The sequence below is a fragment of the Vulpes lagopus genome, chromosome 4 (genome assembly GCF_018345385.1).
Source record: "Vulpes lagopus strain Blue_001 chromosome 4, ASM1834538v1, whole genome shotgun sequence".
NCBI classification, from domain to species: domain Eukaryota; kingdom Metazoa; phylum Chordata; class Mammalia; order Carnivora; family Canidae; genus Vulpes; species Vulpes lagopus.
The window spans coordinates 133,077,822-133,093,175 of NC_054827.1; the positions used below are offsets into that span (position 1 = coordinate 133,077,822).

At 34.5% G+C, this 15,354-nt stretch overlaps 1 protein-coding gene across 3 annotated transcripts in view; it reads right to left on the bottom strand.

The window, feature by feature from the left end:
- UBE2K (ubiquitin conjugating enzyme E2 K) overlaps window positions 1-15,354 on the bottom strand; it is a 63,558-nt gene that overhangs the window by 25,103 nt on the left and 23,101 nt on the right. The window contains exon 2 of one of the 3 annotated variants that reach the window (XM_041753081.1): window positions 4,325-4,418. The exons of the other annotated variants lie outside the window; for them this stretch is intronic. Within the exon in view, the coding sequence (XP_041609015.1) occupies window positions 4,325-4,418 (94 nt within the window). The remainder of the gene's footprint in view (window positions 1-4,324; window positions 4,419-15,354) is intronic. 3 annotated transcript variants of the gene reach the window in all.

Consider the following 15,354-nt stretch of genomic DNA (forward strand, 5'->3'; position numbering starts at 1 on the left):
CTAGTTTTTCATTTAGAAGTTATTTAAAACATATAGCCATTTTACACAACTATATTAGTTTATCAGTGAAAAACAGAGCTGGAGATAGATGAATACATTAAATCCAAAGACAATGCAATGCGTCACTGGGACAATTAATACAGGTTCTGTCTCCTTTTGTTTCCTCTAGTTCACACTGAGGAGAGTCGCTAAGTAACAGAAAATACAGAAAGAATAAAAAGACATAAAGAACACAAGAAGTATAAAGGCATAAATGGTACAGAAAAAAAGTACATATGGTTATGTCATAAACTGGAAAAATCTACTTCTAGCTCGTTTCTCTCAAATACAAAAATGCCTCCAAACTTTTAACTTGTGCCCAAAATTAAAGGCCAACACTTCTTGTTAAAATTTTAAAAATAAAGTTCAACAATACCAGGTAGGCATAAAGATAAAAACAAAACAAAACAAAACCAAAAAACCCTATTATCGTCCTCTCAACAGGTATACAAAAAGAAACACTTTACAAAGAGGTTGTTTTTGGGGATCCCTGGGTGGCTCAGCAGTTTAGCGCCTGTCTTCGGCCCAGGGCGTGATCCTGGAGTCCCAGGATCGAGTCCCGCATCAGGTTCCCTGCACGGAACCTGCTTCTTCTTCCCCTGCCTGTGTCTCTGCCTCTCTCTCTCTCTCTGTCTCTCATGAATAAATAAATAAAATCCTTAAAAAACAAAAACAAAGAGGTTGTTCTTGCCAATAATATGTAAAGAGAAGGCAACATTCTGTTTTGAAGTTATCTTGAGCAACTAGCAGCCAAATACATATTTTTAAAGAAGTTTATCTAGCATCCCGTAACTGGGTAATTCAAGGGGAAGATAACTGTCACTCAGGGAAACTCTGAAGGGGAAAGTCTTCCACTGGATGAGAGGGTGGATTTGAATTCTAACTTCAAGGAACCTTCCAATCCTAAGATTTTATGATTCTTTAACATAGAATACACACTATTCCAAAACGGAACAAATAAAACTGTCCTACTGAAACATATATGAAACTATGCCTAGGATTTGCTTCAAAATAATAAAGGGATGGATGAGATCAAAGACTGGCCTTAAGGTGATAGTTATTAAAGCTAGATGATGAGCACACCAAAGATTCATTATACCATTTGTCTTCTATATATAACACTTTCCATCATAAAAGTAAAATAAAATAAAAGTATGCATTAGCATTAACTTCATAATTTCATAATTCAACTCTCAGTATATCCTGGGTTCTCTCAAATCCACCTCCCTCCATTGTTAGGAATACATGAATGTGGACCTGGGAGAAAAACAAAAGAACAATTCACTTGGTACCACTTTTTTCAAGCCCTTTTTGGTTCCAATTCTTATTTTCTTGCTAATTCTTTTTAATGGTATCCCACAATGACTGATGCGTGAGTTGAACTAGATGCCTAAACCAGAGCATACAGCAATAGTGAAATCAAAATAAAGGAAAGTAGGAAAATAGGAAAGCAGGAAAAGAACAAAAAGAAAAGAAAAGAAAAGAAAAGAAAAGAAAAGAAAAGAAAAAAGAAAAGAAAAGAAAAGAAAAGAAAAGAAAAGAAAAGAAAAGGAAGGAAGGAAGGAAGGAAGGGGTAAAAGAAGAATACCGGAGAAAATTTTGTGTATATGGATACACCTGTTTTTGTTTAGAGTTATAACTGCTAGCTTCAAATAGAAGTTTGGCCTAAGTAATATATAGGTTCTTTTTCCTTTCTAAGAATCTTACTTTTTCTGATAAATTCTAAGATTACTGTCTCTATAAACTTTCATATAAAGTTCTTCCTTCTTGGATGCTCAAAAGAATTTCTTGTTAGTGTGAAAGTCCAGAGATACTATCTAAGTAATGTTGGACCCTAGAGTCCCCCCAATCCTATTTTTACTCCACATGCTATTAATACCATCTATCAATATGCTCTATCTTGCCTTATTATCTGACAACTCTCAATATATAACCACTGTAACATTAACCATAGCATTATTTGATGTATATATATATATATAGAGCAACAACTAAGAGAGCTTTATGATAACTACATTACTCATAAGTTTTCACTATAAACCATTTCTTTTTAAAGAATAGCTTTTTAATATTAAAAATTTATAATCTTTAACTTCATCTAAAAAGAAGATAGGGAAGGGATGGAATTTTTTTAAATATCAACTATTCCATAAATTCAAAACAACTATTAGGAAGAAAGGTTCAAGAACTAAACTGTTCCTTTGCCACTATTATAGCAAAAGAAGAAAATAGATTTAAGTATAGTATGTGCAATATGGTAATTTTAACATGGGTGTTCTACTTTTCAATTTGATTACTTGTAACACACATAAAATAGTTTCCTCATTAGTTAATAATTATAAACAGTTTAACATTACACATGGAAACACTTGCCTTGGCTATAAGATTGAAAAAAACAACAAAAGAATTCTCAAAAACTAGCAAGAACCCACAATAAATATCAAATACTTCTCATGTTCATGTTTCAAAAAAAAGTACCTTAGTTTATGCCCTTCAATAGTGCTTTTCCTAAATAAAATGAACTTCTCAACAATCATTTTATTTATGATAAAAAGAATATGATTTATACTCAAAAAGCATATTGAAACTAGGCTTATCAAAACAAAAACAATTAGTATTATCAAACATTAATATCTTATTTAGTGGCAGCAGCAGAAATAAACACTTAAACATAACCAAACTTGTTTCTAATTAATAAAGAATATAGTACATTTATAACTCAATTATCAAAAAAAAATAACTCCATTGTACTATCCAATTTTTTAAAATTTGTCTACTTTTCTGCCTACCTAGCTTTAGTTCAGGAGGTGCTTTGTTTATAAATACCAGTTTGCTGAAAGAGTCCTAGAATGATAATGCTACTGCCATACTGTCTTTTAAAAATACATCTAAACAACCTAAAAAAGATTCAAGAATATTCATAATGCCTGCTTTTAAGAAGTTAGTGTATCATTCCATACAATATCTACTACTAAGAACTTGATTTTTATAAGATAACTAAAGATCTTTTTTCCATCTAATGAATTGTCAAAAGGACTAAGTGAACAGCAGCCATCAAAGTATCCAGACAAGGCCTGGCATATAGGAGGCACTCAACAAACAATATAATACTAAAGGATTTCAAGAAATGGTTCATATGAACTATAAAACAGTAAATACAATTTTATCATTTAAGATTTAGTAGAATATGCTAAAGACGTTCTAGGATCTTTAACAATTTAAATGAAAACAAAGATATTCTAGAATATTGGACTTTTCTGATAACTTTTATCTGTTCATTACAGAATTATAGAACCACCTCAGAGTAGACATAACCACCATTTCCAATATTCAGTCAATCCTCATTTATTCAGAAGCAGAGTAATTGGAAACATTGGCTTTGAAGTCAAAGGCTATTAGGACTCAAATTCCAGCTGTGCCACTTAGATGTGTGACCTTAAACAAGGCACTTAATTTCTCTGAGCTTAAATTTCTTCATCTATGAATCAGTGATAACTACTTACCTCATAAGATTTAAGGATTCAACGAGAAAACGCATATAAAGCTCTATTACCACAAATTCTGTTATTATGATTTCTACTAAGCATATATTTGAATGCCTATTATATGCAAGAACCTTGGTTATGCTACATAACCCAAAATTACAATAATATTCATTACTGAAGGTTATGCCTAATGAGGAAATAAAAAGCTATAAAGCTTGTTTCTGTATCTTACCACCCAATTAGTCTAAAGTAGCTACAAACTTAGTTTGTGAACACAAATTTCAACAAAGTTGCCTCCTTTCTTTTCTCGGTCTTAAAACGATAACTCAAAGCTTTCCTGAATAAAGAAAATTAAATATCTGGAATATAGCCTGTGTGAAGACATATGAATGAATGAAATGCTAAATGACAAACAAGGGAGAAGAGCTTTAAAAAAAAAATTTATCAGAAATTTAAGGCAAGGTTTGTTATAGATACCATATGAAGGGTAACTGAGCATCTATATAGTCCATATATTTGAGGCTTAACATGCTAGATGTTTTCTACTGCTAAATTCTAACCTGTATAACTGTAACTTGGCTCCACTAAATCTATATTGGGGAAAGAAAAAAAATCAGCTAAAATTCAGTAAGAAAAATCCATCTATATAAATATCTAAATTTATTATTTAAATGTTGTAATATCCTAAGCCAAATGAAGTTATCTTCCATGTAGTTTATAGATGCTTAAGATTATTCTGATTTAATGTTCCAGATAAGTTCTAATACGCACAATATTTTGATACAGAAAAAAGTACTTGCCTTCATATGGTGTGTCTGGAGGTCCTGCTATTTCTCCTCTTAATTCTGTAAAATTCTCATCTACAAGATCTACTTTAATTTGATTTTTGCTCGTCTTAAAAATAAACAGAAAATAAATGTTAGTTATATCAGCAAGAAAAAAGCCTGTTTTAAAGTATTATCTATAAAAAATTTTGAAACCCCCTCTTAAATAAACTTGATTTTCTGCTCTAGTAAAAATAATAGCCTGTGCTTTTCTAGAATTTAATTAGCCAATTTTAAGAATATTTAAAACAAAAAAACTAACAAATTTTCACTTCATTGTTTTTAATGAAATAACACCACTTTGAACAACACTACAATGGCTTGTTAACTTTATTAGAATGTTTAGAAAAGAATAGCAGACACCTATTTTATATTTGCCAACTTCATGTAAGTTAGGTCCAAAGTGATAAGACTATTCATCTGCAGATGAACACTGCTATACTATACCCCCATGTTACATGAGTTCTATCCATATAAACAGTGAGTTCTATCCATATAAACAGAAAACTCAGGATCATTAAAAGTCATTTAGGGTATAAGCTCTCACTTAAACTGCAACAACTTGGCTGTTCTGGTTAACTGAAACACTATTCCATCCACCCAGATGGTGAAAACTCTAAGCATCTAATTTCCTTTTCCATAAAAAATTACTAAAGCCTAAATGCCTCACTAGAATCATCTAATGCCTTCTTCAATTTAAGTTGCTTAAACTTTTTAGTTACTTCAGTGGCAACTACCTACTTTTCAAAACAGACTTATTTTAAATTTATATACATCTATTTATTTTGCAATTTACATATCTCAAAGTCCTTTCACATCTACAGTATCATTTCAATTTCTCAATCCATTCTGAGTCAATGGTGACCTTAAATGATTTAGAAAAATCTCCACTGGAATTCACATTAACGTTCAAAAGTACCTGTCTACAAACGAGCTCTCCACTTATATTATCTAATCTATACTAGTACCTTACTGGTCCAAGTCTATATTCCTAATATGGTAAATTTTCTCTCTCAATGGTTAAAAACCTAAGTCCTTAATTTACAAGTTATGTTTTCATTTTTTTGGTTAGGATTTCATATTTTTACCTAAGTAACACAATATAACCACTTTTATGAAAAAAAGCCTTGCAATATTTCAAGAGTAAACTTTTTGCTTTCAAACCTACCTTCTTAAGCTTGCTTACTGGATGTACAATGTAAGAATTACTGTTTTAAGGTCCTTGGCTTCCTCCCCCCAAGCCTCCAACAAGAAGCTAGCATTTTACATTTTCTCTACTAGTTTGTATTAATACAGAAATGTTAAGAACTGAAAACATATATCTTAAAACCCAAGTTTTAAAGATTTCATGACTTCTAATTAATCTTTTAATGACATAAGATTAAAAACTTATTTTATGCACTTAAAATATTCTAATTAGTAGGTTTATTTCATAACCTTTTACATTTGGGATTGTTTTTCATATTTTTCTGAAGTTAGTTTTGCCCCCAAACTAAAATTAATTACAAATCGACACATGAAAAACTTTTTCCTGTGCTCTCAAAAATCATTATCACCTTTGGTATTTGTGGTGGAGAATGAAATATACAATTTTACCAACAATAAATACGTTTCCAGTATGCACAGGAATGAAAAATGTTAAAATGAAAATCAGAGGCATCACACTTTCACGGACCAAGTTAAGAAGCCCCAAGTAGAACTATAGGACTTCCATTTCTCCCCTGAAAGTTCTAGGTAAAACTAGAGTAATCGATCTTGCAAATCATCAATGCCTTCAAAGTTCTTTATAGCTTCCCACAATACCCACTTTCCAAAAGTACATAACCCTAAAATGTGAAGATAGTAAAGGATGATTAAAGTTTTGGGGAGGAAAAGAAGAGATAAGAGAAATAAGAGAAGCTGCCTTCCAGATTGCCCCCAATTCTTGAGTTAGTAAAATGCTAAATAAACAATTATTAATTTTATTAGTATTCCTCTGTCCTTATTTCTGTCACTACCTCCAAATTATAATTTGAGAAAAATAGGTCTTTCTTTTTTCCTCTAGAGAAAGCACACTATTAGTGTATGAAAAATGTACTAAATTAGCTAAAAAAAATACAATCACCATGATGAATCCATTATAAAGAAGAATCCTATATGGTCTAGAGTAGGGCCTTTATCTGCAGATAACCAAAGATAAAAAGAAAATGGAAAGTTAAAAACAGACTTTTCACAGCTTAATTTTTCTATCACACAACAATTATCCTTTATTATCTTCAGTTTAACATCCAATTACTCCATAATACAAAATTCTGTTCCCAGTGCCCAAACTACCTTAAAATCCCACTTAAGACCAAGAACTGTAAGGAATATAATGAAAAATGGCAAGAGATGTGACAGTATTTTAAAAAGTATGGCCTTTGAAGTTAGATGGGAGTTGAATCCAAGTTGTCACTTACTTGTGGCATTAATTTAGGTAAGTCACATAACATCTCTCAATTTTATTACTGTAAAATAAGAATACAAATCTCAAATTTAAATGAGAATCTTCTGGAAAGAAGCAGCATAGTTACCCTTTCTCTAATAATATTAGTTACAAAAACCTTTGATTTCAAAGCCCTATTTTAGAAATTTCTTTTCACAGCTCTGTTTCCAGTATAAGAAGGAAATGTTATTCCTAAAAATAAATAACAAAACAATGTGTTATTCATTTTAATGACCAGGAACACTATGGCTTTGGTATGAAACCTTGAAGAACTGTGTTACACATTTTTTGTGAGGACAGCTACAAAATCGCTTTTCTATACTTTCTTCTCCCAACTCAACTAAACACACAGTGGGGCCTCTAGTAGTCCTGGTTTTTCTGATGTTCCTTTGTGGCTCCAATGTGTTTCTAACATGTAAAAGGAAAAGAGATGAATAAAAGCTACAGTTCCTAGTAAAAATTTTAAATGCACTATTAAAATGTAATACAAAATATGCAAAATAGCACATAAGATCACACCTAATCTGAATTTGGTAAATTAGCATTACTGCCAATAAGCAATAGTGTGGAATTTAAAGCAATTCTAATAGATTTCCAAGGCCACAGCACATCTCTTGGTGAATTGACATCATCATCACAAAATTCTTTCAAATTCCTTGAGTATACTATATGCCAGAAAGAAATTTCAAGTGTTGAAGTCAACAAAACTAAGTCCTTGCCCACTTAGAGCTTACATTCTAGTAAGAAAAACTAAAAACTAAAAGATTTCATCATAAAAGCGCTAAGTACATTGTTACTTAACCTGTTTAAAGTTCCATGTGACCTCAAGAAAGTTAATTAACAACTATGAAACTCAGTTTCATCCTCTATCAACTGGGGATTATAATAGTACTTACTATATACAGTTCCTGGGGGACTTTAATGAATACAGTATATAAAACAGTATATAATAAATGCTGAATGTATAGTGGTCATTTAACACTGGAATATGTTGACTTTTGACAATGATGTAGGAGCAGAAAACTTCCACCTAAAGCAAATATTGGTTGTTGTTTTTTAAGGAGCCCTTGTCACATTATCCTCACGTGTATTTATTCTGTAAGATTTATTCTAAAACAAAATTTCAATCTAAATTTCAGATAGACAAATATAACTCTGAATTACCCCTAACATTACAGAACATTCTCACATTCTCATATGCTATAAACTATTGGTTTGTTTCCCAGTCAGATCACAAGAACCAAAATTTAGGAGCACTGTTTATCAGTATCATGCAAACAAATGTGAAATTCAATTCTCCCTAAAATTTGCTGAAAATGCAGATGAAAAGGTTTAATAGTTGCCATTGTTTTCCCCAAATTTAATATGAATGACTTATTTTCCCCTACTAAGGCCCCTCAGGGCCTTATAAGAAAGATTCCCCTATAGAATTTCCCTTTTAAGAAAGATTTCCACCTTCCAAGCAGTTAATAATATTAAAAAAAAAAAAAAAAATTCTGAAGGTTAGGGCATGTCACAAATCCAAAGCAGGCTGACATGGAAACTGAGAGTAGAAGGAAACTGAAGCCATGGGGAACATTTACGACACTCACTAAATACAAGTTCTAGATCGGTTCTGTCTAACAGATAGCTAATATGAGCCACAAAATTTTCTACTAATCACACTAAAAAGAATAACATGCAATCAAAATAAAATTTCCTGAGATATTTTCATTTTGTAAAAAGCTCACGTCTTCAAAATCCAGTGTTTAATTTACAAATCATATTCACATTTCAATTTGGATTACCCACATTACATGTGTTCAAAAGCCACATGTGATATTCAAATTCACAGGTATAGAAAGTAAATTATTGGCTGTTAAGAAAGGAGAGGGAAGGAAGAGATGGGAAGGATCTGCTAATGGGCATGAGAATTATTTTAGGGGAGATGAAATGTTCTGAAATTTCATAGTGGTAAGAGTTGCACAACTTTGTGTGTGAATATACTAATGACTGCTGAATTGTACATTCTAAAAAATCAAGAACAATTTTTAAAAACTTGAAAAAAAATCACATGTGGCTAGTGGCTACAGTATTGGACAAGTACAGCTATAGAGAACCAGGAAATAACAGCCTTTCCAATTAAAACAGTCTGTCATTAAAATTTTATTTTTTGGACTTCTGTCCTCATATTTCAGACAATATGTAATTCAGAATAATTAAAGTTCTGAACATATTAATCCCATGAATATTTACTGAGTACTCATACTATTCACAAGGTTGTAGCATTTAATAGAATGCTACAAACAAAAATAAAGGAGTATACTTCTGGTTTCCAATCCAACATGTAAAAACTTAGAAATCATCACTCCCATCCACAAAAGAAGCTAAACACACTGGAAATCATCTCTTCTAAAATCCACCAGAGAATTGAAGCCACAGGACAAAATGCTGCCCCCAAATCATGGATACACAATGGGTAGAAAATAAAACTCAAACTTACCAGGGCAAAAGCTCACAAGTATGAAGCATTACCCAGGCAGGAAAGCCTAAACTGTAATTGACAAACTGCTGGAGGCACAGTCTGGAAGAATTTGAGACTGAAAAACTCTCAAGGGGCCTTCCTGCTTTTTGTTCAGTTTTTACCTCCAGGATCCCTACTGGTTCTCACAGTGAAAATCAGAAGAAAATGCCCTCATGCTCCTAGCAGGGGGAAGGTAAAGAAGCCATTTTGAAATAAACCTAGAGTTTTCTGATTTCCAAGGCCTGTCCTCAAGAGAAACTTCCAACAGGGGTCTTAACGTATCTAACCAACCTGAGGGAAGAGAAGTACCCTATTCCAAACCCCTCTAGTCTTCCAGTATTATATGAGGGGGAGGGAGAATGAGAAGCACTTTTGAAGGTCACAGCTTAGGGGTGTAGACTCCCTAAAACACTAAGACCCAATTACAAGACTACAGAATGCTTCCCCTCCTCAAACCTTCAATAGGCCTCCTGTGTAATAACAGGGGATTACAACTCAAAGAACCTCGTCTCAGGCCTGACTTAAGATGTCTCTAAGGAGCCTCAGAGGCAACAGGGAAGACAAAAACAAGAGCATCAGAGATTTTGGATTCTGATATATACAGCAAACCGTAAACAGAGACTAATCCTCCCTGGACAGATAGACATAAAGTCTCACACCAAAGGCCTATTTATTTACTTCAGTTCCTTTTACCCATGACATCATGTATGGCTTTGGCTTTCAAAAAAAAAAAAAAAAAATTAAGGCATACTAAAAAACAAAACCACAGAAAAAGACTCAGAAGGTAGAAATGCTAGAATTAGACTAAAAATTTAAACTATGGTTAATATGCTAAGTGCCATTAAGGAAAAAGCTGACAACATCCAAATCAAATGGGTAATGTTAGCAGAGAGATGGTAACTCCAAGAAGGAATTAAAAGAACATGCTAGATAATTTTAAAAAATATGGTAACAGAAATTAGAAATGCCTTTGATGGGCTTATTAGTAAGTGAACACAAACAAAAAATGAGTCCGTAAGTTAGAAAAAATGTCAATAGAAACTCTAAAAACTGTAATCAAAGGAAAAACAAATGAAAAAGAATAGAGATGCTTGGGTGGCTCAGTGGCTGAGCATCTGCCTTCAGCTCAGGGCATGATCCTAGAGTTCAGGGATCGAGTCCCACATGGGGCTCCCTGCATGGAGCCTGCTTCTCTCTCTCTGCTTATGTCTCTGTGAGTCTCTCATGAATAAATAAATAAAATCTTAAAAAAAAAAAAAAACCACACAATATGATACACAGATCTATCAGGATGGCTACTATCAAAAAAACTGAAAATAACAAGTGTTGACATAGATGTGGAGAGACCGGGACCTTGTGCACTACTGGTGGGAATGTAAAACAGTGCAACCACAGTGGAAAACAGTATGTTGTTCATCAAAAAATTGAAAACAGGTGCACCTGAGTAGCTCAGACGGTTGAGTGTCTGCCTTTGGCTCAAGTCATGATCCCAGCATCCTGGAATCAGGCCCCACATTCGGCTTCCTGCTCAGAAGGGAGTGTGTTTCTCCCTCTCCCTCTGCTACCCCCCCCCCCCCTTGCTTGTGCTCTCTTACTTTCAATCAAATGAACAAACAAAATCTTTTTTAAAAAATGAAAATGGACTGACCATGTGATCAAGCAATTCCACTTCCAAGTGCATGCTCAAAAAACAGGGTCTCAAATAACCTGCACACTCATTTCATGGCAGCACTATTCAAAACAGCCAAAGGGGTGGGGGGTGCAGCTGGGTGGCTCTCAGTTAAGCGTCTGACTCTTGATTTTGGCTCAGGTCATGATCTTAGGGTCCTGGGATCAAGCCCCACACTGTGTCCCACACTTGCACGGAGTCTGCTTGAGGATTCCCTCTCTCCCTCTCCCCCACCAAAATAAATAAATCTTTTAAAAAAATCCTTAAAGTATATATCAGTGTAACAATGGAGTTTCAGAGGTGTCTGGGTGGCTCAATCGTTTAAGCATCCAACTCCTGATTTTGGCTCCGGTTACAATCTCAGGGTTGTGAGATCGACCCCACATTGGGCTCCATATTCAACAGGGAGTCTGCTTGAGATTCTTGCTCTCCCTTTCCCTCTGCCCCTCTCTCTCTCTAAAATAAATAAACAATTTTTAAAAAGTGGAATATCAAAATACATAAGGCAGTAAGAACAAAACTGTAATGAGAGGGTGCCTGGGTAGCTCAGTCAGTTAAACGTCTGCCTTTGGCTCAGTGCATGATCTCAGAGTCCTGGGATCAAGTCTCACATCAGGCTCCAGCTCAGTGGGGAGTCTGCTTCTTCCTCTACCCATTCATTCCCTCTGCTTATGCTTTCTAATGCTTTGTCAAATAAATAAGACCTTAAAAAAAAAAACTATAATGAGAAACAGATGAATCCACTACTATCGTCAAACTTTAACATCTCTCTACCACTATTTAATACATCCAGCAGGCAGGCATAGATGGATTGATCAACAAACACTAAACTGAACCTAATGTACATCTACAGACTACTTATGCAACAGTAGCAGAACATACACTCTTCTCAAGTTTACATAGAACATTCATTAGACCATACTCTGGGCCATAAAGCACAAATTCAAAAGAACAAGAATCATAGAAAGTATGCTTTTAGACCACAATGGAATTATGTTGGAAATCAGGGACATGGGGATCCCTGGGTGGCGCAGCGGTTTGGCGCCTGCCTTTGGCCCAGGGGGCCATCCTGGAGACCCGGGATCGAGTCCCACATCGGGCTCCCGGTGCATGGAGCCTGCTTCTCCCTCTGCCTGTGTCTCTGCCTCTCTCTCTCTCTCTCTCTTTCTGTGTGACTATCATAAATAAATAAAAATAATAATAAAAAAAAAAAGGAAATCAGGGACACCTGGCTGGCTCAAACGGTAGAGCATGCAACTCTTGATCTCAGGTTTGTGAGCTCAAGCCCCACATTGGTTGTAGAAATTACTTAAAAATAAAATATTTTAGGGATCCCTGGGTGGCGCAGCGGTTTGGCGCCTGCCTTTGGCCCAGGGCGCGATCCTGGAGACCCGGGATCGAATCCCACATCGGGCTCCCGGGGCATGGAGCCTGCTTCTCCCTCTGCCTATGTCTCTGCCTCTCTCTCTCTCTCTGTGTGACTATCATAAATAAATAAAAAATAAAAATAAAAATAAAATAAAATAAAATAAAATATTTTAAAAATAAATAAAAATAAAATACATATCGGGGCACCTGGGTGGCTCAGTGGTTGAGCATCTGCTTTTGGCTCAGGTTGTGATCCCAGGGTTCTGGGATTGAGTCCCACATCAGGCTCCTCGCAGGGAGCCTGCTTCTCCCTCTGCCTATTATCTCTGCCTCTCATGAATAAACAAAATCTTAAAAAAAACAAAAACAAAAACTAGAAATCAATGATGCAAAGAGAACTAGAAAACCTCAAAACACTTGGAGATTAAACAACACGCTTCTAAATAACACATATGTCAGAGAAGACATCTTAATAGAAATTTTAAAATATTCTGAACTAAATGAAACAATAAGACAACTTATCAAAATCTACAGGATGTGATAAGAATAGTACTTTGAGGGAGATTCACATTGAATGCATATTAGAAAAAAGTCAAAATTAATAATCTAAGATTCCACCTATGAAATCAGAAACAGAACAAATTATAAACAAAGTAAAAGGAAAATAATTTAAAAGATGGAGCAATGAAAATGAGAAAAATTAAACTGAATTCAATTAAACTGAAAATAAGAAATAGAAAAGCCAACTAAACCAAAAATTGGTTCTTTGAAATAATCAACTAAATTGATAAACCTCTAGACAGACTAAGAAAAGAGAGAAAACACAAAGTCCTAAATACCACAAATGAGACCCATCTCCACTAATCCCACAGCATTAAAAGGACAAGGTAATATTGCAAACAACACTATGCTCACAAATCTGATAACCTAAGAAGTGAACGGATTCCTTAATAGACACAATCTGCCAAAACTGAAGACAGACTATCTGAATAGACTAAATAGGATTATATGTATTAAGGAAATTGAATCAATAATGAATAACTTTGGGGCACCTGGGTGGCTCAGTGGATGAGCATCTGCCTTCTGCTTAGGGCGTGATCCCAGAGTCCAGGGATGGAGTCCCACATCAGGCTCTCTGCATGGAGCCTGCTTCTCCTCCCTCTTTCTATGATTCTGCCTCTCTCTCTGTGTGTCTCTCATGAATAAATAAATAAAATCTTAAAAAAAAAAAAGAAGAATAACTTTACAGAAGAAAAAGCACCAGCCACAGATACTGTTAATGATGAATTCTACCAAATATTTAAAGAAGAAATTATGCCAATTCTCTACCTCTTATAATCTCTTTTGTAAGGTAGAAACAAAGCAGGAAGTATTTCCTAACTCATTCTATGAGGCCAGTATTACCCAAATACCAAAACCAAACAAACACATGACAAGTACAGACCAGGGTCTCTCATGAACATGTCCGCAAAAATCCTCAAAAAAAATTAGCGACTTTACTCCAACAATGAAGAGAATCATATGGTTACCCTTGAACAACATGGGGGTCAAGGATGCCAATACCCTGCACAGTTGGATATCTGCATGTAACTTTGGATGCCCCCAAAACTTAAGTATTAAATAATAGCCCACTACTGACCAGAAGCCTTACTAGTAATAACACAATCAATAAACACTTAATTTGCATGTTACATGCATTAATGCTGTATTCTTATGATAAAGTAAGCTAGACAAAAGAAAATACTAACAAGGCCAAAAGGGAGAGAAAATACATTCACACCACTGTATTATATTTGTCAAAAATGCGTAAGAGAATCTGTGCAATTCAACTCTGTGTTGTTCAAGGGTCAATTGTATACCATGACAAGTGGAATTTATCCTGGGTATTTATGCTGGCTCAATGTTCAAAAAATCAATTAACATAACCCAATCACATCAACAGGCTACAACAAAAACCACACAATCATATCAATAGATGCAGAAAAAGAATTTCACAAAATCCAAAACCCACGCACAAAAACACTCTACACACTAGAAATAGAATGGAACTTTCTTAAGTTGGTAAGTAGTATTTACAAAAAAACCTTACAGCTAACTAACATACTCAATGGTGAGAAACTCAAAGCTTTCTCAGTTAAGATCAGGTATAAGGCAAGGATATCCCCCTCTTACCACTCCTTTTCAAAATTACACTAGTTCTAGCTACTGCAATAAGAAAACGTATACAAGTTGAGGAAGAAAAAATAAAACTTTGTTTGCAAATGATACCATTGTAGAAATCTGGAAAACATGACAAAAGTTAATTCTAAGAATAAGCAATTACAGGAAGGTTGCAGGATACAAGGTAAACATATGAAAGTCAACCATTTTCTTATATATCAGCAATGAACAATTGGAATTTAACATTAAAACACAATACTATTTAACATTAGCACCAAAACGGCAGCCTGGGTGGTTCAACGGTTTAAACACAATACTATTTAACTTTAGCACCAACAGGGCAGCCTGGGTGGTTCAGCGGTTTAGCACCATCTTCAGCCCAGGGCGTGATCCTGGAGACCCAGGATCAATTCCCACATCAGGCTCCCTGCACGGAGCCTGCTTCTCCTTCTGCCTGTGTCTCTGCCTTTCTCTCTCTCTCTGTCTCTCTCATGAATAAATAAAATCTTAAAAAAAAAAAAAAGCACCAACAAGCCAACATACTGAGGTATGTGCAAGAACTATATGAAGAAAACTTACAAAGCTCTGATGAATAATATCAAAGAACTAAAAAAATGGAGTGAACTTCAAGATTTACAGTAAAGCTACAATCAAAAAAATGGTATTGGCCAAAGAACAAAGGGATCCATGAAACAGAATAGACAACCCAGAAATAGACCCACATAAATATAATATAGTCAACTTGACAAAAGAACAAAGGAAATACAACAGAGCACTGTCTTTTCAACAAATATTTCTGAAACTAGATACACACATGCAAAAAAAAAAAAAAAAAGAGAGAA